Source organism: Moschus berezovskii, chromosome 22 (assembly GCF_049115385.1).
Source record: "Moschus berezovskii isolate FMDL1 chromosome 22, NW_MosBer_1.0, whole genome shotgun sequence".
Taxonomy (NCBI): Eukaryota; Metazoa; Chordata; class Mammalia; order Artiodactyla; family Moschidae; genus Moschus; species Moschus berezovskii.
This window is the reverse complement of record NC_142481.1, coordinates 36,968,990-36,994,631: the sequence shown is the minus strand read 5'-3', so window position 1 is coordinate 36,994,631 and position 25,642 is coordinate 36,968,990. Positions and strand designations below refer to the sequence as shown.

Genomic DNA, 25,642 nt, shown 5'->3' with positions numbered 1-25,642 from the left:
TGATGAGACGACTAACCACACAGCCACACTGCACAAAGGTATGAGGGCCAGCTGGGCAGAGGCAACGTCCCCACATTGAAGGGGATGCCACGATAAAGTGCCGTTACCTACTCTCTGCTATTCTTTGCCGAGAAGAGCAAGGGTATTGGGATGAGCAGTAAATAATGTTCTTTGTTCTTCAAATAAGTAAATCCTATGGGATGGGATTGATGGTCACTCAGGGAGTAGGACAGGATGAACATCTGGGCTAGTTACAGATCTCTGTGCCCGAGGAAAGGAACAGCAGTGATTAGGGAGAAAAGAGGAACATTAAAATCCTGCAGGTACTAGAAAGAAGAGCCTTCTTTCTCTTTTTCTTAAATAAGATGGGAAAGAGCATCTTTTATTTTCTCCCACTACAGTGGTGGCAGACTCGTTGTAAAACATGATTTACATCATACAGTTTGTTGACACGTTGCTCAGTCACGGGAGGACAAACATGAGGCTGACTGCTAATGTTAGAACTTCATCTTTTCATAAAGCCACTAACAGGTGCTGTTTTCAGGCTGCTTCTACAGAGAAACCCATGACACCAAAAGGTGTTTCACTTAAAGCTTCTGAAATGTTGCAATGGTGTGACTGACAGGGTTTTTTTTTGGGGGGGGGGGCGCTTTCTCGTACATGTAAACTCTAGTGGAAAAACTGGAAATAAAGGATGATGGGGAGTTTGGTTTACAGCCACAAAGTTCCTGACAGCAGTCACAGGTGCCTCCGCCCTATTTCACTGCACTTTCTTTTCTGAGAAACACATTCAATCGCTGAGTTTTAAAGTACTGTGGTTGGAAAAAAATGATCCGCTCACCACCATCCACCCTCCCTCTTCCTCCATGTGAATCTCATAACAGCAGAGGCTGAAGACAGGAAGGTTGTCTCTGTTTCCGCTGACCAGGGAAATTACTTGGTGACCTGGTGAATGGCGTGAGCAAGGTAGCCCACGTTGCCTGAGGTGACCCCCGCCACAGAGATGCGGCCATCCTTCGTCATGTAGATGGAGAACTCCTTGGTCAGCCGCTCCACCTGCAGAGAGAAGAGTGTGTGGGTAATTCCTGGTTGAGGGAGGTGGTCTCCCCAGCCCTGGCACAGCACAACTAGACAATGGTTAGAACAGAAAAAACAAAATAACAGAAGCTCCGTTTTCTCACTTAAACCCATTCCTAGAGTTTGGTGTGTTAACTTAGAACAAAAGAAGAATAAATAGCTATCTTAAAGTAGGATGTTGAATTCTGAGGTGGGGACAGGTGAAAAAAAATCTTAGATTCAGCATTTCTAGAAAAATTGATCCAGAATCTAGCTACACAATAGCTACTTCTCCTATCAATATTCAGGCTCTTGTCTGTTCTGGAATCTTTTTTTGAGAAACAGTGCTGGTCATAAAAATGACCAAGGCAAGCTCTGTTCTTCAGAAGTTTGTAACCTCACAGAGTAAACAGATAGGTAAAGTACTAACAAAAGGTAAACGACTAACGAAGAATAAAACAAAATGAATGCTTCATACTTCTTTTACCTAAAAGGGCTTTGAAATGATTCTTCTTAGAGTAATCCTGAATACACAGGTGACCTGAGGAATTCTGGTTTGCAAAGACTGATCAATTAGTCAGTGGGAGAGAAATGGGAGTCTACTCACCTGTTCAGGCTTTAGGCCTGTGTAACAAAACATGCCAATCTGGTCAGTGATGTGCTGCCAATTGTGGGAGGAGCCCTCCTTCTTGAGGTTGGACACCAGCTGAGTCCGCATGCTGATGATGCGGTCGGCCATGCCCTTTACTTCTTGCAACCTGTAAAAAAAAATTCCCCCAAGATACAGCTCAGTTCTGGCCAAGCACTGACAAGCCAGCTCTCAGCACTTTTATTAATACCTCCCTTGAGTACTCCCCCTGCTGCTGCTGCTGCTGCTGCTGAGTCACTTCAGTCGTGTCCGACTCTGTGTGACCCCATAGACGGAAGCCCACCAGGCTCCCCCGCCCCTGGGATTCTCCAGGCAAGAACACTGGAGTGGGTTGCCATTTCCTTCTCCAATGTGTGAAAGTGAAAAGTGAAAGTGAAGTCGCTCAGTCGTGTCCGACCCTTAGCGACCCCACGGACTGCAGCCTACCAGGCTCCTCCATCCATGGGATTTTCTAGGCAATAGTACTGGAGTGGCTTGCCATTGCCTTCTCCGTGAGTACTCCCCCAGGGTGCCTCAATTCTGTTCTTGATCAAGTCCTGGTCTGGGAAGAAAGCTATTTGATAGCTTTCTGCTTTATATCAGAACACTATGTTCTTTATATCAGAACACTAAAACAGTTGACATAATTGAGTTATTAAGGAAAATGAACAGAGTGCCTTTCTACTTACCAGATGGATACTGCCCAATTTACGAATTATTTAATAAAGCCAATTAGATTTTCAAATTAAAAAAAAAAAGAAGAATGAATAAATCATTCTAAAACTTAGGAGGGCTAAGGCGCTCCATCTTTTATGCAGGGGGCAAAACTTTCAAATTAAACCGTAAAATAGTACCTTATTCTTTGACATGGATGGCAGAAACATTCCCACCTTCCCAGTTAAGACAGTGTGCTGTGAAATGACCATGTGACTGGCCATATCTAAGTGCTGAGGATAAAGAAAGGACTGAGACCTGGCCGTTGCCTTTAAAAGCTCCCCACCAGTGGCCACGAGCCTACCTGCAAACAACCGACTGTGGAACAAAGCAGGACGAGCTATGAGCCAACAGATTTGTGCTGTGCTAAGAGAGCCCTTGGAGGAAGAGAGCCCACTCCAGTATCCTTGCCTGGAAAATCCCATGGACTGAGGAACCTGGCAGGCTATAGTCCACGGGGTCGCAAAGAGTCAGGCACGACTAAGCGACTTAAGTAACTAAGAGAGCCCTGGGAAGAGAGGGTTAATTCCATCTGGGGGAGCAAAGAAAGCAGTCCTCTGGATTCAAGACACAGTCTCCCCCTTCCTCAGGATCTACCCTTTCATTCCACTCCTGTGGAGCTCTGGGCGATTCTTGTGGGCTCTAACCAGCTAGGTGACTGTGAAGAATCTACCTCCTTGTTCTTACGTGTTCACTTTTCCAAACCATCTCTCTATGATGATGCCATGTTAGAACGGAGTTAGAACGGAGGTTACAGGTTACTAACTAAAGGTCAAATAAGTCTTAGTCGTGACTTATTTGACCCAGTTAAACATGCCTAAATTTGGCACTTGCACATGAAGGTGTAGATTTGCAGCCTCTCTTGAAAAACAAGAAGCTGGCAACATTGCATCAGCAGTGCGATTACTGGCTGGAGCTGGAACCCGTGGCCTCACTAAGGATGGCATTTGATTTTAATCCTGTAGTCCTATTCATCCAGTTCTTTGAGCCTGGGCCCTGAAGGCACTGAGAACATGAAATGGCTAGACGCAGGGCCACCTCAGCAACCACTGCCCCCAAGGATCACATCCATGATCCTTGCTGTCCACAGAGTGAAGATCTGATTCCTTTCGCTATCAAAGTACTTCATGACCTGCTCCCACCTTCCCAGCTTCGCTGCCCTCTCCATCCTCCTGACACTCAGTGCTTCTGCCACAAAACTCACTGCCGACGTTCAACGCACACCCTGCACGATGCACATCACGCGCCTGTGCCGATCCTCACGCACATCTCTCCCTCCAAGTTTCCTTTAGCCTCCCTTTCTTTGGAAAAGCGGTCCCTCTCTCTTCAAGGCACAGCCAAATGATGCTGTCGGCGTCACACCCTCCCTCATTTCCCACTAATCAATAGCTCTTCCTTTACTCAGCATTTATCCTGTCTGTCTTGTATCAATGCTATACATGTTCTCTCTCTCACTAGATTATAAACTCCCCAAAGGGACAGACACCTTAGTCACCCAGCACAGTATCTCTGTCATCTCTGTACACTACAGACTTCAAATGAATATTGAAACGCATACATTAAAAAAAAAATAAGCGTCTTGATAACCATTAAGGACCATGGAAATCTTTTTTAAAAGCCACTTAAAAATTAAGAAAAAAGGTTATTATAATTCTTTGTGACAAAAACAAACCAACCCTACACTTATATATCTAATATATACACATACATATAATAAATACATAGACATATTATTCATGTTACAATAGGAATAATAACAGGCAAAGGGAAAAGAAATCTGGGTTATAGTGATTTGCCCAAATTTTCTGAAATGTAATCACACAATAATTTTGTAAAGGAAAAAAATAAAATTCTAATTTAAAAAGTAGTTGATTTTTTAGTAAGCCTAGCTTATATGGGAGATATCCTGAACCAGACTCTATTTACCCTCAATGTTCATAGGATTAATTTAAGGTAGAAAAAATAGTTCTCACATGATGTCCAGGTGAGCTGAGGATGAAGTTTCTTACAGACTTAGCTTTTCTATCCCATTAGCTGCTTAGGGATCTGCCCCTCAGCTAATCAGCTATACAGGATAAACTCTTACATAACAAATCACATCTTCCCAGACTCTGAATTATATAGAGCAAGGGTTGGTAAGCTTTCTCTAAAGGGCCAGATCGTAAATTTATTAGGTTCTGTGCACTGTATAACCCTCTGTCACGACTATTGAACTCCGCTGTTGTGACATGAGAGCATCCACACAAATTCATCAAGAAGAGGGTAGGGCTGTGTGCCAATAAATGCTATTTATTAGAATTGGGGCAGCATAGATTTCATCTGCAGAACATAGTTTGCCAACCCTGATCTAGAGCAATGTTTTCTAAACTGTGGCCATGACCTATTAGTAGGTCATAAACTCAATATAGTTGGGGCAATTGGCATTTAAAAAAAAATTGGAGTATAGCTCAGGAAGACCGAGTTTTGAAAGCGGTGTGTGTGTATATGTATATAGTTTCAGTTATATATTCATACATACATAGGTGATGATGTAAGGCATAAGCTTTATGTGGATTGTGATTAAAAAAATCTTTTTTTCTGAGTAACACTAATTTAGAGCACAGGTGCCAAGAGATTCAGATAGAATAGATAATATAAAATATGCAGAAATACCAATTCAATGCTTGCTATTATTAGGATAAAAACAAAAGATATAGCATCCGTAAGTAAGTTTTCCTACATAAGACACTTCAGTTTAGGAGAAGGCAGGTTTTACTTAACATGGAGATAATGGACTACAGGAAACTGCTGTTTCTGAATTAGGCCTGTCTCTTACAGGGGAAAGCCAGTTTATTTGTTCGAAAGTGCTGACAAAATGCATACTCCTCTCTCCTTCCCCTTCCACCTATGGAAGCTGAGTGATAACTGCATGCCCCTATAAGCCAAGTATAAGGGAGCTTTGAAGGATCAGTGGTGGGAAAGGCAGATGGCTGGGGAGGTGCAAATCGCCTTTACCATTGTTTCCGCAAATCCGGGCTGGTGAGAATAGTGGAGGCAATCCGGGCCCCATTGATAGGGGGGTTGGAATACATGGGACGGATCAGTATCTTCAACTGGGACTCAACTCTTTTGGCTTCCTCAGCATCTTTGCAGACCACAGTGAAGGCTCCCACACGCTCACCTGAAAAGACAAAATGGATCTTGTCTTCTGGTTCTCTGATTGAAAATGATAAAGGCAATCATGATTAAATTTGCTATGTCTTATATGTTTCCATTAGAAGCATGGCAAAAATAACTCTGTTATAAACACATCCTCAGGTGCAATCCCTCCCCCTCAACTCTACACTTTTGTGGCCCTCTCTCCCAGCACTTCTTCAGTCTCAACAGAGCACACATCACCCTCAGCCCTTTAGCTTACCATATAAGCCCATGTTCTTGGCATAGGACTGGCAGAGACAAACATTAATGCCCTGTTCAATGAAGTGGCGCACAGCCCAGGCATCCTTGTTACCATCGCCACTGGCAAAGCCTTGGTAGGCCATGTCAAAGAATGCAAAGAGATTGTTTTTCTGGGAAGGAAAGAAAAGATGACCAAAGCTTTAGGCAGTCCTTCTCAAAACGCCCCAGATGATTACCTGTGTTTATCGGGACTATGCCTGCTTTGCTCAGAGTCAATAGTTTTGTCCCCAGGTGTCAGTTTGGAGATGTTTAACTTTCCTAGAGTTAAGATATTAACATATATGTATTTTTTATGTTGGTGGATATGGGCCTTCAAGAAGACATTAAGAAAAGATAATCCAATCTGGATAGAATGCTGTGAGGTCAAATAGGAAAACTGCTTCCTTCCTTGTTTTTTGGCCCAGCTGTGCAGCATGTAGGATCTTAGTTCCCTGACCAGAAATCAAACCCGTGCCCCCTGCATTGAAAGAGCAGAGTCTTAACCACTGGACTGCCAGGGAAGTCCAAACAGGAAGCTCTTCTAAGGCCGACAGTGGTCTGGGTAATTATTTTGGTCCAGTCAACAAAGGACTAGCTTCAGCCTTTCCTGGGGCTAATGTGACTCTGGCAGGCCATCTTATTCCAGCTCATTCTGTTCGCAGCTTAGGTTTGACAGAATCGAAAGAAAGGGGAAACCAAAAGGAATGAGACTGGGGACATGAGGCAATAGGAGTATCTCCCTACTTGGGAACTTTGACGAGTGCCTTCTCTCATAGAAGAATGAGAATCACTGAATAATTAATGGCAGTGAGGAGAGTGGCAAAGACAGGAGGGGATGTGAAACAGTGGATGAAAGGATGACCAGGTAACCGCTGACCAGGGCAAGTGGAGGCACCTCCAACAGATATCATGGGGCTGAGGATGCCAACTGTGCAGACTAGCCAGGGGTAAGTTTTATCAGAATCCATACATCTTGGCTGAGGAACAAAAGGTTATTTTCAAACTTCTGGTGTATCATGAATTACAGAACTGCTAATTATGCAAATGAGGAATTCTTTTCTGGTGACTACACAATGAGTGGAAATTTCATGCAGCCTTGAGGTTAATTCTCACTGCTAAGACTCTGCCAAGTGAAGCGTCCAAGGCTGGTTTCTAAATGCAGAACTGTCACTGGTCAGCTCACCCCCCTCACCTTCACCACTGTCGCCATCTCCTTCCACTGCTCAGGACGAGGGTCCACTCCCGTGGGGTTGTGGGCACAGGCGTGCAGCAGAATGACGCTCTGCGCTGGTATTTTCTAAAAAGAACACGGACCAAGAGATTACTCTGCAGCTGTACAGGAGATCATTTACCTGAAATGCACAGGGTCACCATTATTTGATAAGTAACAAAGATAACATGAGGTCTGGGAGTTAGCTCATCTTGGTTTTGTTTTTTTGGCCACTCCACGTGGCATGCAAGATCTTAGTTAGTTCCCTGACTCGGGATCAAATCCATAACATCTTGCAGTGGATGGAGAGTCTTAACCACTGGGCCACCAGGAAGTCCCTCATCCCAGTATTTTAAGCTGGATATTGAGACTCAAGTGGGAGACTTCACACCTCCACGAGGAGGTTTATTCCTTGTTCCCTCCCCCTCCTGCCCTGAGAGCCACACTTACTGAAATGTCCTCAATAGCGCCTGTGAAGTCAAAGCCGCACGTCTTGGGGTCATAGTACCGATAACTCTGGAGCTGCATGCCAGCGTCCCTGAAGACGGGTGTATGATTCCCCCAGGTTGGTTTGGGCAGGAAGACATCCCGGCTGAACTTAAAAAATCTTTGCTAAAAGATCGAATGAAAGTGAATGGAAACATGAAGAAAGGAGAGGCAAAAACAAAGTTAGTATATTTTACTGAGAGGATGTTTTTCTCTACTGAAAGTCAGCTTCTCTACGACTGAGAGACAGTGGTGACTCAGCAGTGAGACCTCCTGGGTTGGTTCAGGCTCTGACAATTATACTGGGCTCTGTAGCCAAGGATCTGTCTGGGCCCACTTTCTTCCTCTGTAAAATGCCATTTACTAAGTCTCCCTCAGAAAGATAAAACACATTAAAATAGAAAAGCTCCTAGTTACAGTATGTGCTCAGTAAGTTGTACTTTATAATAATCTCTTCATTATTGTTTCTTCTAAGTACTTCCATTCCTCCCCTCCTCAAACTTCATTTATCAGGGAACAGGAAATCTTCCAGCCTTGTGGAAAGAGGAATCTACTTCCAGGTCAGAAGTCAAACACATAAGCAGTTGGGAACCCCATCATCCCTAACTTACAGACAGTCTTACAGCTCTTTCCTGAAGGAGTTTCCAGACTCACCAGAAAACTGGCTCCAATCCTTAAGGCCCCGGTCCCAGAAATGGTCTGCACGGTGACATACTGAAGGAGAGAGGTGAGTGGTCAGTGAGGCGCAGCACTCTCTCCACGGGCCCACGACCTACCCAACCCGAGCTCAAGCCCACAGAGAGGCACTGTACGGTCAGTACCCCTCCTTCTTCAGAAGCCGAGGACACCCTTCCAAATGAAGATTTGGAAACAGGAGAACAGTACTATTGTTTTCATTCCATTTTCTAAGAGACAGATGGACTCTCCTTGCTGCTGCTGCTGCTAAGTCGCTTCAGTCATGTCCGACTCTGTGCGACCCCACAGACGGCAGCCCACCAGGCTCCCCTGCCCCTGGGATTCTCCAGGCAAGACTCTCCTTAAAGGTTCTCAAAAGAGCTGGCTCTTCACCTTCCAGCACCTTTGCTGATGTGGAAGCTAATTCCTTATGGCCTGGCCTGAAAATTGTCAGTGTCATACTGTGTTGTCGTAGAAATTTTCAGGACACAACTCCCGCCTCAACCAGATATGAAAAAGGAGTGATTTATATAGAGAAAAAAAGACATGACCAACAGCCACTACATCAAAATATTATTCTAGACTTAGATGAAATTGAATGACTCCCTGAACATGAAAAAACAAGTCATCTTAAAAAGTCAACAAGTATGTTAGAATAACATTATTACATGAATCATAGCCTATGAGTTTTCATAATCTGAAAATATCTTTTGGGTAACAGGAAAATGGTCTCAGTAAATCTTCAAATTGGTCAAATTTAGGGGATGAGGAAGAAACTACAGTAGGGTTTTTTTGTTTGTTTGCTTGAAGGCACCACAAAGTACTATGCTCTACAAAACATAAGTCTACCTTCTGGACTGGGAGGCGGCGCATTAAATGGTGGGAACCCCTACTAACGTACTCTTTCGTAAACAAAGTTTGCCTGTGCAAACTTCGGCATGATGGAAATAAAAACCTAACTGTAGATCTGATAATGAGACTGACAAAGGCATGGCAATTTATAAAAGAGAAACTGATGTTACTTTATTTAAACTGTTAATTTTAAGATAGGCCAGTCTTAAACTCAGCTGTAATTCGCTCGAGGAACACAGACTAAGCAAAAATTACAGAAAAATATAGACATTTTAATGATGGGTAAACAGGTGGTTGGATCTTCCCTGGTGGCTCAGACGGTAAAGTGTCTGCCTGCAATGTGGAAGACCTAGGTTCAATTTCTGGGTCGGGAAGATCCCTTGGAGAAGGAAATGGCAACCCACTCCAGTACTCTTGTCTGGAAGATCCCATGGACGGAGGAGCCTGGTAGGCTACAGTCCATGGGGTCACAAGAGTCAGACATGACTAAGCGACTTCACTTTACTTCAACAGGTGGTTGGTTGACAGAAAGCCATCAGACCATATTTTGTCCATGACTTACAATCAATACTACATGACCCTGGGGTTGAGTGTATGCTTCTCTTGGAGTTAATGAACTGATGTACTGACTTAGACCAGTCTTGTGAATAAACCATTTATTCTGGCCTGGGGAATGAAGAAGTATTAGTTTACTAACACATTTTTTGTGTGTGCTAACACATTTTTCTTTGCTACTTTGTGTGTTTTCCCCCAGACTTACCCAGAAAAGTAAATATTTAAACACACAAATGTATCTATTTAAAAAATATATTTGCTTCAAAGGCAAGTAAACTGTAATGCACCTGAGCCCACATGTCAGGCTGGCTGGCTGTATCCCATGTGCATGAAGTGGCTTGTGCTTTCTCTGTGGGTGTATACAAACATGTTTGTCATCTGTTTTTCTTCCATAGAAAGAGGGCCCCCCAGGGAACTGGAGGGAGGCGACATCTAGGAGTCTGGACTTGTGCATCCATCCTCTCATGGCTATAGTGATGCTCTCTGCCCTGAGAGGAGGGAGACACTCAGAAGTGAGTATGGTCTGCTCTCTTTCTACGTGCAAGCTGGCTGTGAAGAGGCGGCAGAGGACTGCCAGACTTGTCCTGGCCCCGGCAGTCCTCCTGTGGCTTGTTTTCTGCCTGTTTCCTGTATCTAAGCTGGAAGCGTGGGGGCATGAGGGTGAGAGGGCTAACTTCAGGCCTTAAAACTCTGCATAGTTTGGCACTCTTAAAAGCCATTAAGCGTAAAATGAACATAAGCTCACACAGACTAATAGCAAAAGCAGCGGCAAATCTTCAGTTAGATCACAACATTTTCATATTCCTACTCCATTTTGGGAATTAGTATTACAGGAAATCTTTTACTGAATGAGTGCTAATCTACTATCTAAAGGAAGAGATATTAGTCATCATGTGGCCACCTCCAAACAATCATCACACACAAGTGATGCAGCTTTTCTTGTTTAAATTATTTCAAATTTCTTTAATCTGTTAAATTTAAAAACAGACCCTGTATGATGCCAGAGTCTGTGCTACTTACCCGGCCACTTTTCAGCACTTCATTGTTCTCACCCAGGGCTAGTTCTGCAGATGCCTTACAAAATTCAGCCAGCCCCGCAATGGGCAGGTATTCTTTATCCAAATTTTTTGCAGCAATCTGGGCCTCCGCCTAGATAAGGAAAAAATGTTTTCTGAGTTGAATTTTAGAAATAAAGTAAAGCCTCTTTTAAAAAATTTGGAGATATTGTCCAAGAAGAAGGGTAATTAGAACATATTTTATAAATAGCACAGAAATTTTATATTTTTAAATCATATTTTATTACTTTTTAAAGTTAGGTTTTATGTGAATGGGTAGGTATACGATATCTCTTGGTTTAACAAAAAATGGCATTCTCGGGATGCACAAGAGCAAGGTTTAAGAGCAACACTTAAAACAGATATAAGATGATAAAATCAAATTGAATACATAAAGGAGTATTTCAAGGTATATGCCAATCTAAGAGGGCCTCCTGGTAGCTCAGATGGTTAAGAATCTGCCTGCAATGTGGGAGACCTGGGTTCGACCCCTGGATTGGGAAGATCCCCTGGAGGAGGGCATGGCAACCCATTCCAGTATTCTTGCCTGGAGAATCCCCATGGACAGAGGAGCCTGGTGGGCTATAGCCCATGGGGTCGCAAGGCTGACAGTTATAGTCATATATCTTCATGCTTTGGAGTCAGAGGCCTGGCTGACCCTTACTAGCTGTGTGACTCTGGGTGATTTATTAACCTCCTTGAATCTCAGTTTGCTCAACAGTTGTTTCTACACCTCGTATGACTCAGGTAAAGAGTTAGGAGGCAATGTACAAAAGTGTGCAGTAGTGTTTCAGCTTCTTTCAATAGCTAACACATGCTAAATACTTAATTTTTTAAATTAAATTTTATTTTTAAAAAACCTGTTCGGGCAGATAATCTTTCTTCTTTTAATCCAGGTCTTTAAAAAATTAATTAATTTTTTATTTCTCTTCATTGCTGTGCATGGGCTTTTTCTAGTTGTGGTACACAGGCTTCTTACTGCAGTGGTTTCTCTTGTTTTGGAGCATGGGCTCTACAGCATGGGATCAGTAGTGGTGGCACATGAGCTTAGTTGCGCCAAGGCATGTGGGATCTTCTTGACCAGGGATTGAACCCATGACCCCTGCACTGGCAGGTGGATTCTCATCCACTGGACCACCAGGGAAGCCTCACGCCAAATACTTTAAACTGACTTACTGAGAACAAAAGTAACCCCTGCATGACCTTGAGACCCAGGAGCGGGCAGTTTTTGTGAGTCTTCTCATCACAGCTATTTCTTAAGTCCTTTTTTCCTGCTTAGAGAGATGATACCTAATCTGTACTCCTACACACTCAGAAATTTCTTCTTTTGGTGGTTCATTCAGCCCCTGCTCTGTTACTTCTGCGGCTCACAAGGACCTGAGCCAGCCTACTGAAGCTCAAATGCGGTTCTTTACTGTCACCCAAAATTACGCTTCTGTAACTTCCACTCAGGATGCCTAGTTCTGCTGTTTGTAGGAACAACACATCACTACCCCATGTTTGGAAGTGACACAGCAGCACACTGATATTTCATCAGAGGAGGTGCAGATGGGAAGGAAATATTTTCTTTTAAAAAGCTGTTAGAAGGAAATTAGTTACATTATTTAGAGTTGTGATAACCAGCAAAAAGACTACTAAATAAAAATATAACAAAATAAAATTATTTAATAGTTCAATAGGATGAAAGGCCAGAGCATGCCTAGGTAGTTGCGTCTTATTAAGGCAATCAAAATGGGAGAAATGGAAAATAACAATGGTAACCCTCATCCACAACGGGCTATTCCTATCACCAAGAGACAATGTTTAAATTCTTGGTCCTTTTGTGCATCCTTAGGATTAATCATTATAGTCAGTTCAGTTCAGTCACTCAGTCATGTCTGACTCTTTGTGACCCTGTGGACTACAGCATGCCAGTCTTCCCTGTCCACTATCAACTCTTGGAGCTTGCTTAAATTCGTGTCCATCAGGTCGGTGATGCCATTCAACCATCATTATACTCTGCCTGTTTTACAGATAATCATAGAAGTTCAGTCTTGGACAAGATCATATAGTTCCAACCTCTCACTTTTACAGCTAAGGAGACTACCCCAGATAACACATGTGATTCAGGTAGTAAGTATCAGAACCAGAACCCAGGTCTCCTGACTCACAATCCAGGAGTCTGTCTTTAGGAGGGCCCTTCAGTTATTTATCCCCATCAAACAGATGTCTAGTAAGCTTACTTTCCGGACACTTGGAAGCACGTAAGGCTTTCCATTATCATCCCGGTAGGCACCAACTCCCAGGTTCATCTTTTTGCTGTTGGTATCTCTTTTAAAGGCTTCTGTTACTCCCAGGATGGGATCTGGGGGCCCCATCTCCACATGAGCCCACCAGGAGCTGAAATGGGAAAAATAAGACATCAGTCACAGTACCTAGCTTTTCCATGGCCAGAGACAACTTGGATCTGCCAAAAATCCATTTCAAGAAATGTCTGCGTGTCTACTATGCATACAGTTATAGCAATAGACACCAATATAATACAATAATACCTAAGACGTCACAGCAGTTGCTGAAGAGTGGAGAAGGCCAATAATATCAACACAGATGCTGTGAGAAGCAAAAGGCAGGGACACGTGAATCATCCTGGGAAGGACCGGGTGGATGTACACGCTTTCAACGCAGTCCAAACCTGACCTGAATTCCCAGGCAAAGGATATCGCAAGTACTTTGGCAGTAAGAAGCTGAGTGGTAAATGAGACAAGAGAAGGAAGCAAGGCCAATGTAAAGTTGTTATGTAATGCACCCAACCAAGGGGATTGCTTTTTAGCCTGTTTCACAGCTTGTTAAGGGCATCATTTGGAAAGCCTGCTAAAATACAGATTCCTGGGCTCTACTTTGGATGCAGGGAAAATACACAAAATCATTTAAGTATTTTTTTTGGAGGGCAGATGGTGATCAGGTAAGAACAGTGATGTGAACAGATTTTTATAGCTTGTCTGGTCACAAGATGGGGTACTGAATGCAGAGAGGGAGAAGAAATGCAGCAGGATCACTGAAAAATCTGTGCCCAGCAAGAGAAAGAGGAAGGCTTGAACCAGGTTGGGGCAGTAGTGGTGGAGATGACGAAGAATTGCCAGGTATTTAGAACCGGTTGTAACACTGCATATATGCAGATGACACCACCCTTATGGCAGAAAGTGAAGAGGAACTCAAAAGCCTCTTGATGAAAGTGAAAGAGGAGAGTGAAAAGGTTGGCTTGAAGCTCAACATTCAGAAAACAAAGATCATGGCATCTGGTCCCATCACTTCATGGGAAATAGATGGAAAAACAGTGGAAACAGTGTCAGACTTTGTTTTTTTGGGCTCCAAAATCACTGCAGATGCTGATTGCAGCCATGAAATTAAAAGACGCTTACTCCTTGGAAGGAAAGTTATGACCAACCTTGATAGTATATTAAAAAGCAGAGACATTACTTTGCCAACAAAGGTCCGTCTAGTCAAGGCTATGGTTTTTCCCGTGGTCATGTATGGATGTGAGAGTTGGACTGTGAAGAAAGCTGATCGCCGAAGAATTGATGCTTTTGAACTGTGGTGCTGGAGAAGACTCTTGAGAGTCGCTTGTACTGCAAGGAGATCCAACCAGTCCATTCTAAAGGAGATCAATCCTGGGTGTTCATTGGAAGGACTGATGCTAAAGCTGAAACTGCAGTACTTTGGCCACCTCATGCGACGAGTTGACTCACTGGAAAAGAGTCTGATGCTGGCAAAGGTTGGGGGCGGGAGGAGAAGGGGACGACAGAGAATGAGATGGCTGGATGGCATCACCGACTCTGTGGACATGAGTTTGAGTGTACTCCGGGAGTTGGTGATGGACAGGGAGGCGTGGTGTGCTGTGATTCATGGGGTCGCAGAGAGTCGGACACGACTGAGCGACTGAACTGAACTGAACTGAACACTGCACTGATTTCCTTATTACTTATTGAGTTAAAATGTTTAACAATGTTCAGTATTTTATATTTGTATGAGTCATGATTTTACCTTAAAAAATATCCTTTAAATGAAATCTTGCCACTTGCAGCAATGTGGATTGACTTGGGAGGACATTATATTAAGAGAAAGACAAATACTGTATATCACATGTGGAATCTAAAAAATACAACAAAGCTAGTGAACCTATCAAAAAAGAAGCAGACCCACAAATACAGAAAGCAAACTAGTGGTCACCAGTGGAGAGTGTGCAGGGGCAATATAGGGGTGCAGGGGGAGTGGGGGTACAAACTATTGGGTATTAAGACAGGCTCAAGCATGTATTGTACAACACACGGAATATAGTCAATATTTTGTTATAACTGCAAATGAAAAGTACCCTTTGAAAAGTTGTATAAAAATAAGAATTAAAAGAAAAACCTTATCCCTTCAGTATGTGGGGTCATCCATCACTACTGCCCAGTGGATTTACCTGGTGAGGTCTGGTGAACTGCCTTGCTGGGGGAGTGCACTCCCAGAGTGAATCCCAAGAGGGAAATGCACCTAAATAGCTGTTTCTCTAGCTTGTTCCCCACTCCCTACTGATTTGGGGGTTCTGGTTCCTTTATGGTCAGTAAGCTAGTCCCTGTCGGCAACACAGACTGTGGATGTGGTATTATGCTTTGACCATTAGTGATTTCTGGAAATGGATAGTAGAGCTCTATTCTACACTGGGCGAGATGACAGACACTTTGGTTTGTTGTTTTGCATCTTTATTTGTTTACTTATGTGGCTGCACCACGTTGTAGCTGTGGCACATGGGATCTTCCATCTTTGTTGTGGCATGTAGGATCTTTACTTGTGGCATGCGGGATCTAGTTCCCAGACTCAGGATCGGATCTGGCCCCTCTGCATTGAGAGTGTGGAGTCCTAGCCACTAACCACCAGGTAAGTCCCTGCATATTTTTTTTTTTTTTGCTTGTGCTGAGTCTTTGTTGCTATGTGTGGGCTTTCTCTAGTTGCAGAGCACAGGCTCTAGGCATTCGGGCTTTAACAGCTGCAGCTCCTGGACTCAGTAGTTGCAATGTGTGGGCTCTTGAATGCGGGCCCAGCTGCTTTGTGGCATGCAGAATCCTCTCAGACCAGGGATCAAGCCCGTGTCCCCTGCATTGGCAGGTGGATTCTTATCCACTGGCCCACCAGGGAAGTTCCCTGCACCTTTTCTTTTTTTTAAATAAGACTTGAAATTGGGTGTTTTTACTCCTCACTTGTAACTGAAGTTATAGTTTTTTCTTTTTGGCATGAAGGCTCTTAGTTCCCAGAGCAAGGATCAAACCCGTGTCCCCACCAGACCACCAGGAAAGTCTGAAGTTACAGATCTTAAGAGATATAAGGTCTCCATGGATAATTCAGAAAGTCTTTTTTTGTTTGTTTGTTATATCTCTGAGTGTCTGAATGTTAAATGTTTTCCATCTCTGGCAAGAGATGGAAAACACTGATTAGATTAATCTATCTCTGATAAAATAGATTATAAAAACCTCAAAGTAAAGGTGCTCTGTTCTAATTGTTACAGAAACTGAATTTTCTGTAACATTTTCTGCTCAAAATGTGCTAGACTCAATTTTTCTTTTCTTCAACAGCTCAGAAACATTTTAGAAATTCAAGTTCATATAAATTAAATCCTTGATAAATAAGACTAAATTTGATTAAAAAACCCAGCTATATATTTTATTTATTCATGTTAATATAATACATACATTTTATTCTATGTGGGTTTGTTTTTTTCTAAATTTACACTAGTTCACTTGATAAAAGAAGCTAACAGCACTCCTATGCGTGCATGCTCAGTTGTGTCCAGCTTTTTGTGATCCTGCATGGACTGTAGCCCACCAGGCTCCTCTGTCCATGGGATTCTCCAGGCAAGAATACTGGAGTAGGTTGCCATTTTCTTCTCCAGGGGATCTTCCCAAACCCAGGGATCAGAGAGCCGCATCTCCCTCCCCACCCCACCCTTCAGCCTGTCGCAGAGCCCCTGTTTGAGCACCCTGAGTCATACAGCAAATTCCCATTGGCTCTCTGTTTTACACATGGTATCGTAAATTTCTATGTTACTCTCTCCATACATCTCCCCTTCTCCCTCCTCTCCTCCCACTTTGTCCATAGGTCTGTTCTCTGTGTCCATTTCTCCACTGCTGTCCTGAAAATAAACGGCTGATTCTTGTTGATATATGACAGAAAACCGAAAAATTCTGTAAAGCAATTATCCTTCAATTAAAAAAAAAAAAGCTGAATCTCATGTCTCCTGCAATAGCAGGTGAATTCTTTACCACTGAGTCACCTAGGAAGCCCAACACCACTCCTAAATGTCCGAAATTATGGAAAATGTAAATTTGTGTTCAACCAATTTTTATTTTGATAAATTTAAAATTTTAACAATAATAATATATTTTTTAATTTTTTAAATTTTATTTTACTTATTTGGCTGCACTGGCACTCTGCTGTGGCACATGGGATCTTTTATCTTCATTATGGCATGGGGGATCTTAGTTGCAGCATGTGGGCTCTATCTAGTTCCCTGACCAGGGATCAAACCCAGCACCCTGCTTTGGGAGCAGGGAGTCTTAACCACTGGACCACCAGGAAAAGTTCCCAGTAATAATATACTTGTACTTTTTATTAACAGACTTTATTTTTTAGAACAGTTTATATTTAGAGAAAATTGAATAGATAGTACAGAACTCCTGTATACACACCCCACAACAGTTTCCTCTTAACATTTTATATTAGTAAGGTACACTTATTACAATGAAAGAACCAATGATTGCTACATTAAGTCTACAATTTATTCAGACTTTTTAGTTTTTACTCAATGTTCTGTATCTGTTCCAGGACACCACATTACACTTAGGTGTCATGTCTCCCTAGGCTCCTCTTAGTTGCGACAGTATCAGACATACCTTGTTTTGATGACGTTGACTGTTTGGGGGAACTGGTTTGGGATACTCTGTAGGATGCCCCTCTTTTGGAACTTGTTTGATGTTCTTCTCATGATTAGACTAGGGTTCTGGGTTTCGGAGAGTTTTTGGGAGAATTGTAAATTTTGGAATACTCAACTTGAAGACAATTTCTCAGATCTTTGAATAACTTAAAATCTTGGATTCATATTATAATGAGTTAACAGAGTAATTAATCATTGATATGGAGATAATTTCTAAGTATGACAAAATACTGAAATGCTGATTACGAAGCCTAATTAAATGCTTGTGTAGGACTGACATCAACTCCCTCCCCTGTTTTATCTGTGAAATGTAAGTTACTTTGGTTAAGATTATAATTATTGAGTGGCTGAGACTATACTCTGATCAACAGTGACACAGAAATAAATGTGCAAGTTTTTGTTTTTCAAGGGAAAAAAGTGTTGTCCTAAAGCAGTTGCTCTCAAACATTTTGGTCTTTGTATCCCTTTATTCTCCTAAAATTTACTGAGGATCCAAAAGAGCCTTTGAGCCTTTATTTAAATGGCATATACCTACCAAGATTTATTGTATCAGAAATGAAACTGAGAGACTATACTAAAGTGTCAGTTTGTGAAAGAACATGTAAGACACACCTTAGGGGAGCTGAGTTCTATGGTAGCCTCATGGGTAGGATTCTGGGCTTTCATCGCCGTGGCCTGGTTCAATCCCTTGTCAGTGAACTGAGACGCCGCAAGTGGTGTTACCTGACAAATCTTAGAAAGTGAATTTTGATTTATAATAACTGAGTCTGAAAAGAAGCTACAAAATGTGTTGCCATTTTGACAAGGTTTTGCTCAATCATTCTTGGTGATTTTACCAATAATATGAAAGGTTACTTTTTACCTTTCGTGTAATCTGTCTAGATGTTAGAGATTCTGTGTTTTAGAAAGCAGGATACTTCTCTATGCTTTATGTTGACTCTCATGTCTTTGATTATTTAAGGATAAATTAGAACAAATTTAGTAGATTAATCTTAATTTTGGCTAGCAATTCAGTGAACAAAATAATTTAAGGTACAATGAGTTTTTTTTTTCCATTTTCCAACTCAAAGTTGTTCTTTTTTAATTTGATGTTCTGCACATTTGAAGAGCCAGGTTCTTTACAATCATGTTATATGTTTATATTATTTTGTTGTTGTTTTGATCAAATAGGTAAGCAATGATTATTTCTCAGGCACTCACAATCCTTCGTTAATCTTAATCAAGGGACCAAATATTAATAACATCTAACAACACTTTCATTTGATCTTCCCAAAATTGAATCCTAGCTACAGAAAACATAAAACTTTCAGGCTTTCTTTTACCAAAAACTATCTTTGTGATCGACCCCTGAAAAGCACTATCTTTTTTACCCCCAAAAAAACCTGGCAGCATGGATGCATTAGTGGATAAAACTGAGGTTTTTACCTTATTGTAAATTACTGTTCTGAGAAAAAGATTATTCTTCCTTTTCCTTCAGGGGTAATGAATGAAAAGGTTTTTTTTTATAGTTTCATATTATAGAAAACAAAGTCTTTATGACCTCTAAGTCAGTTGTTGAGAACCTATTGTGTGCTAAGAGCTGGGTATAAATAAAAGAATAAAACACAACCCCTCACCACCAGATTAGCCCAGTCGAGTGACCAGTAGGGAGTTATAGACAATGTAGGCTGGGGGGTGGAGGTGAGGGGGATAATGAACAGTGATGAAGACAGGCTGAGGGCATAGATTATTATTTATGGGGGCCCTGAGGAAAGGGCCTGATAGCCTGGGAAGGGGAGTGAAGTACAGGTTTAGGAAGGCTTCCAGGAGGAGGTGACCTGAGAGCTAAATGCTACAGATGAAAGGAGGAAAAAGACGTTCTAAGCAGAGGCTCAGAGAAGGCAATGGCAAGCCACTCCAGTACTCTTGCCTAGAAAATCCCATGGATGGAGGAGCCTGGTAGGCTGCAGTCCATGGGGTCGCTAAGAGTCAGACATGACTGAGCGACTTCACTTTCACTTTTCACTTGCACACATTGGAGGAGGAAATGGCAACCCACTCCAGTGTTCTTGCCTGGAGAATCCCAGGGACGGGGGAGCCTGGTGGGCTGCCGTCTATGGGGTCACAGAGAGTCGGACATGACTGAAGTGACTTAGCAGCAGCAGCAAGCAGAGGCTAAGGATAAGAGCGAGCCTAGGGTGTTGCAATAGAAACTGGACGCTAGGGAAGCAAGGTTCCTAATGACTTTGGTGAAATAGCCCACCTTTTTCTAGTAATCATTTATCCAGTCCTAACTGATCAAATGTTTCAGCACAGCACAACACAGCACACTATCCACGCTGAAGGCCTGATGAATTATTATTTCATTAGAATTTCTTTCCCAACAATTGTTCTCTTGTTGAACTTGTGGCCAGTCAGCACTAATATACCTCTCTCCTCCACAAGGCACATGGGATGGCTGTTCAGACATGGCTGCAGAGGTAAATTTAAGCTCTCCTGACAAGTTGAAAACTGTCTCGGTCTCTGGAATGGTAATTGGTGTGTACAGCTAATTCTCTCTTGTCAAAGGGTGGATTATTCCATTTTCAGATTTTCCAGGCTTTTACTTCTTTTAACAGCTTGCCCTAGGCAATGTCAGGACTGGGCAAACAGCATGGTTTCCAATGCTTAGTCACCTACCAGCTGTGTGAGCACTGGCAAATCAATTAACTTCTCTAAGCCTCAACTTTCCTTACTTGTAAAGTGGGGGCACAACAGTACCTATCTCAGAGGGTTGTTATAAGGATGAAAGGAGTTATTAAATGTAAAACACTCTAAAACAGGGTCTGGTACACAGTGAGTGCTTTAAGTTAGCTGGTATCACTGTTACTAAGTAATTACTACTACATTTTTTTTTTTAATCATCTTGCCACTAGTATAGAGACTGGTGAGGCAAGTATGCAAAAAATTCAAGGAGCGTAAGTTATAACTTTATGACCAAATGCAGGCCTTTCTTGCTTTTCAATGATTACTACTCAGTTTTTTTCTGGAGTCTTAGGAGATATCATCAATCTTCTTCCTTACTAGTGCTCCTGCTGCTGCTAAGTCACTTCAGTCGTGTCCGACTCTGTGAGACCCCATAGACGGCAGCCCACCAGGCTCCCCCGTCCCTGGGATTCTCCAGGCAAGAACACTGGAGTGGGTTGCCTCTAGTGCTCCTGCCAGGACTCAAATTCCTTCTCATTCTTTTTCATTGTTCTAGGCTACTAGGTTGTTTCAGTACCTAAGCAATAGTAAGAAACAGATATCCCGAAGCAGTTTCTGAACTGTGCCTGGCAAAAGCTTTCATTATATCCTACCCACGATGCAGACACTGAAAACGTGCAGTCCTCTGCCCATCTGTATCACTATCAGTAAATGATGAGTGCAAGGAGTGCCCTGAATGCCTAAGGACATAGAACTTTCAGTAAGCAATTTTCACTTTTTAAAAACACAGTTCTATTTCCAAGGCCTTCCATCAACAATGACAGAGCCACTGCTCCTAAACCACAAGGAGAAGGCACCCTTTTTACTAAAGGGTATGAAATGCACGTATTTGTCAAGTTCTTTAAAAAGTTTATCTGGTAGAGAAATTTCTTCAGAAATCACAACCTTGGGTCTTCTGGCAGAGAAGTGACTGACAGTGGTATCTTTTAAGAATTCTAAAAGAATTTCAAAATATTAAATCTTAATCTAAATAAAGGAGCAGGGATATTTCATTTGATTTAGTTCTACATCAGTAAGGATGTTTGAGTCCTTTATGCTCTTTGTTATTCTATTGCTTAAAGGGGTAAAGATTATACCTACACTGAAAGAACTCTGTTTTTAAGAGAGTACTAGTGGGAAACAATTGCAGCCATGAAATTAAAAGACGCTTACTCCTTGGAAGGAAAGTTATGACCAACCTAGATAGCATATTAAAAAGCAGAGACATTACTTTGCCAACCAAGGTCCATCTAGTCAAGGCTATGGTTTTTCCCGTGGTCATGTATTGATGTGAGAGTTGGACTGTGAAGAAAGCTGATCACCGAAGAATTGATGCTTTTGAACTGTGGTGTTGGAGAAGACTCTTGAGAGTCCCTTGGACTGCAAGGAGATCCAACAAGTCCATTTTAGAGGAGATCAATCCTGGGTGTTCATTGGAAGGACTGATGCTGAAGATGAAACTCCAATACTTTGGCCACCTCATGCGACGAGTTGACTCAATGGAAAAGAGTCTGATGCTAGGAGGGATTGGGGGTGGGAGGAGACGGGGACGACAGAATGAGATGGCTGGATGGCATCACCAACTTGATGGACATGAGTTTGAGTGAACTCTGGGATTTGGTGATGGACAGGGAGGCCTGGCGTGCTGTGATTCATGGGGTCACAAAGAGTCGGACACGACTGAGTGACTGAACTGAACTGAACTGAGTGGGAACCAAGAGTGCTCCAGGGACAAAATTGATGCTGATAACTTGTGACCTACAAAGCACTCTTATCTATGCACTTTGGACAAAAGTGCAAAGCTTCAGCCATTGAGCAATATTGACCAGCCAACCAAAAGATGTTAGGTGCAAAGTATGCAGATAAGCATCTCCAACTCAAAAACCCTGCAATTTTTCTGCAGGCCTACCTAGTGCTTCATAGTTTTTAAAATGCTTTCCCTCACATTCTTAATTTAAAATAAGAGAAGTTAATTAACTTGCTTATGATCATAGAACTAAAAACAGCAAAGACGATACTACAACTATGATCTTCTTACTGGCTACTGACCACTACTGTGCATGGCCTTTTTAAAGGGTCTCCTGATAATCTTTCAGTTATTCCACTACAAATTAAACAATCAGAATTAAATAAGGACAGCTATCTATAAAATACATTAGCATTTCCCTTTCTTCACTGTCCTGTGACTTTGTCTCATTTCATGTTACTGTGTTTTTACAGCACAGTAAGGAAAGGGTAAACGTTTAGTGGTGGCTCAGAGGTTAAAGCTTCTGCCTCCAATGCGGGAGACCCGGGTTCGATCCCTGGGTCGGGAAGATCCCCTGGAGAAGGAAACGGTAACCCACTCCAGTATTCTTCCCTGGAGAATCCCATGGACGGAGAAGCCTGGTAGGCTACAGTCCACGGGGTCGCATAGAGTCGGACACGACTGAGCGACGGAACGGAACGGAACGGAAACGTTTAGTGCTTTCTGGATAAAAAATGCAACTACATGAAACACTTGGACTTAGCTCATTTAAATGACTCAAATGTGAAAATTAAGTATTTCATAGGATAAATACCCAGTTCTTCAGAATACCAACTGCCAAGGTTTCACTGTATTAGAATGAGCTGTTAAAAAAAAAAAAAAGAAAAGAAACTTCAACCAGTTGAGTTTATTTTTTATAAATGTTTTCCAACTTTACCATTTGGCTTTAGGTAAAGATCACATCCACAGTGGCAGGAAAGGAGGTTCTTACTTTCTTGTTGTCTGAACAGTTAACAGTCATAGCCAGGCCTGGCACCTGTTTCTATCAGTCAATCATGCATCAATGTTAAACCTGAACAACCTCAACTGCAGGTGCTCACATACTTTAAGACTTTTTTGGTATACATTTTGCACCACTCTGGTTCCCCTATGTTTAGACTTTGAACTAAGATACAATGCTAAAATGTTGTATTTGTCTCTGTTGCATTAATTTAAAAATCAAACTTTAAAGTTAAAATATTTCATTTGAAAGGCATGCCAGCCAACGTTCTAAATGCTGAGACAACAGTAAATGTAGTAGGTACAGTCTCTGCTCTCATGGAATTCACATTCTAATGGGTAAAAGACACAAAAGAATCAGGCTGTCAAAGTGAAAGAATGACTAAAAGGTCAGAGCCACAGGATTTTCACTAAGCACTTTGTAAGTAGAGCTGAGGGCACTCAGTCAAATCCAGAGAACAAGATTTACAATGGTGAAACAGGCTGTTACTTGGCTATAATTTTAGGCACTACTTTCTGTTCTCCAAATTCGCTGCATAAATGATAAGCCCCCCCCAACTCTGGCCCACAAGATAGGCTGCCTTAAAGAGCACAGCTTGACAGTGGGCCAAGAAGGAACCAAATCAGGGAGAGAAGAAAGTGAAAGCCTGGGCAAACCTGTACAGGGCTTGGAAAGGACAAAGTGTCCCGCCGGCTTAGAGGCTTCTTGCATGCATTCAAACGAACAGGCCAAGACGCGGCCGAGAGGTCAAGGCTCCGTTCTTTAGAGTTAATATCCGATTGCGGTGGTTTTGGAGACTCGGTTCCTGATTAGGGAGTTATTAAGGGCACTGTCCCAAATCGGCTTCTTGAGTGAATTCAACAGCCTGGCTTAGGTCTCTCCACTAGGAAGGGATTACTGACTCGTTTCACGCTCTGCAACCTTTTCTCTGCAACACATCACACAGTTTGAAATGACATATTTGGAATTTTTGAGTGGCACCGTCCCCTCCCTCGGGCTTGTTTGTTTACTGCACTATCTATCTAGCACAGGTCTAGTGCCTGGCTCTGTGAAACTGGGATGAAGAAATATTCACTAGATCAAAAAGCAGAGCGAGCGGGAGGGGAAGAAAGGGAACTTTCCTACAGCCAGACCTCCTGAGGGATAAAAGGCGGGAGGGGGTAGTCACTATACCCGGACTCTTCCATCCAAGGGCCAAAGGGCTGGGGGAGGGGTCACTGGTGACTCAGGAGGACTGGCGGGAGGATGCCGCGAGCCAAGGTCACAGGATGCAGAGAGGAAAGCCGGGCCCGAAAGCCAGAGCCCAAGAAGCTTCCTCCCTTGAGCTTCCTTGCCCCAACACACAAACGGCAGTCAGCGGCAGTCTGTCCGAGCCTGCCGCGGCCCAAGCAGACCACGACGGGTGAGCCCCGCCGGCCCCCCGGGGCGGCCGGGTCAAGGGCACACGCGCCCCCGGCGCCGCAGCCAATAGGCGCGAGGCAGTGCCGCCGCTGCAGCCAATCCGCACGCGGCCTGCTCCGCTCCGCAGCCCGGGTGCTCGGCCCTCGCTCCCACCCCCCACTGAGCAGAAACGGCGAGTCGGGATCCCACCCCCGCCCCCAAGCGCGAATGGAGTCCGGGAGCCGGAGAGGGACATACTTCCTAACCCAGGAGCACACGTTGGCATGTTCTCCGACAGTCCTGGGAACACGGGAGCGGTGGGATGCAGGACCCAAAGGGTCATTGTGAGATGTGGACGCTCAACCATCAGCCCCCTGTGAATCCGAGAGGGGAGCGGAGAAAGTTGGTGTGTGAGGGTGCCCGCGTGTGCCTGCAAGGCGGGTTAGATGTCCTGGGGCGCCGGCAGCTCGGCTGGGCAGGCCCGTCGCCCCGGCTCCTTTTCCCCCTGCTTACCTGGCTCTGGCAGAAGCCGCGGCAGCGAGGCCTGGGTGGAAAGCCGCGGCGACTCCGGACAGGACGCGGCCAGAGTGCAGCAGGGCCATGGTGGGCGGCAGGCAGGCAGTGGGTAGCTGGAGGACTGAGCGGAGATGCCAGCGGGCGCGGACCTAGAGGCGCGAGGTCCTGCTGAAGGTAAGGGCAGCGACTTCCCCGGGAGAGGCTAGAGCGGCCTCCCGCCAGGCCCCGAGCCGCGTCACAGCGCACCCTGGCGGTCGGAGCGGAGCGGCTCGCTTTCTGTGCAGCCTTGGGTGGCGGGCCCAGGGTCGGCGCCACTTGGTCCCGGAAAAGACAGCAGTTTATCGCAGTTTACAGAGCTCGACACACTTCATTCATTTAACGACGACGGACCCGACCGAAGGGGTAGCTGCTATCATGCCACTTTAAAAGATGGGAAAAGGTAGGCTGACGTAGGTGAAGTAATTTGCCTAAGACTATAGAGCCAGTTACCTAAGTGGCCGTTCCTAAATCTTCAGCCGGATATTTCCGTAGATGCAGTTCACCTCATCTTGTTCCTGAGTGGTTTCTAATCTCTGTTATGGAGAAGATAACATGCGTTATCTCCTGGGACACTTCTGAGGATTAGGCGAGATTAGCCGATTAGGTCTAAAAACAGGGTCTGGTTTAGTAAACTAGAAACGACTGGTGGTTATTAATGATAAC

The 25,642-nt window shown here is 43.5% G+C and overlaps 1 protein-coding gene across 1 annotated transcript; it reads right to left on the bottom strand.

The window, feature by feature from the left end:
* Positions 1–639: 639 nt before the first annotated feature.
* On the bottom strand, positions 640–25,142 carry GOT2 (glutamic-oxaloacetic transaminase 2). Its single transcript, XM_055412625.2, has 10 exons — positions 24,938–25,142; positions 12,871–13,027; positions 10,614–10,742; positions 8,166–8,225; positions 7,476–7,637; positions 7,008–7,112; positions 5,796–5,946; positions 5,393–5,558; positions 1,664–1,814; positions 640–1,056 (listed from the first exon to the last, which is right to left on the bottom strand). Exons 1-10 carry the CDS (start codon positions 25,024–25,026, stop codon positions 934–936), a joined length of 1,293 nt encoding a protein of 430 aa, XP_055268600.1. The 5' UTR covers positions 25,027–25,142; the 3' UTR covers positions 640–933.
* Positions 25,143–25,642: the final 500 nt, after the last annotated feature.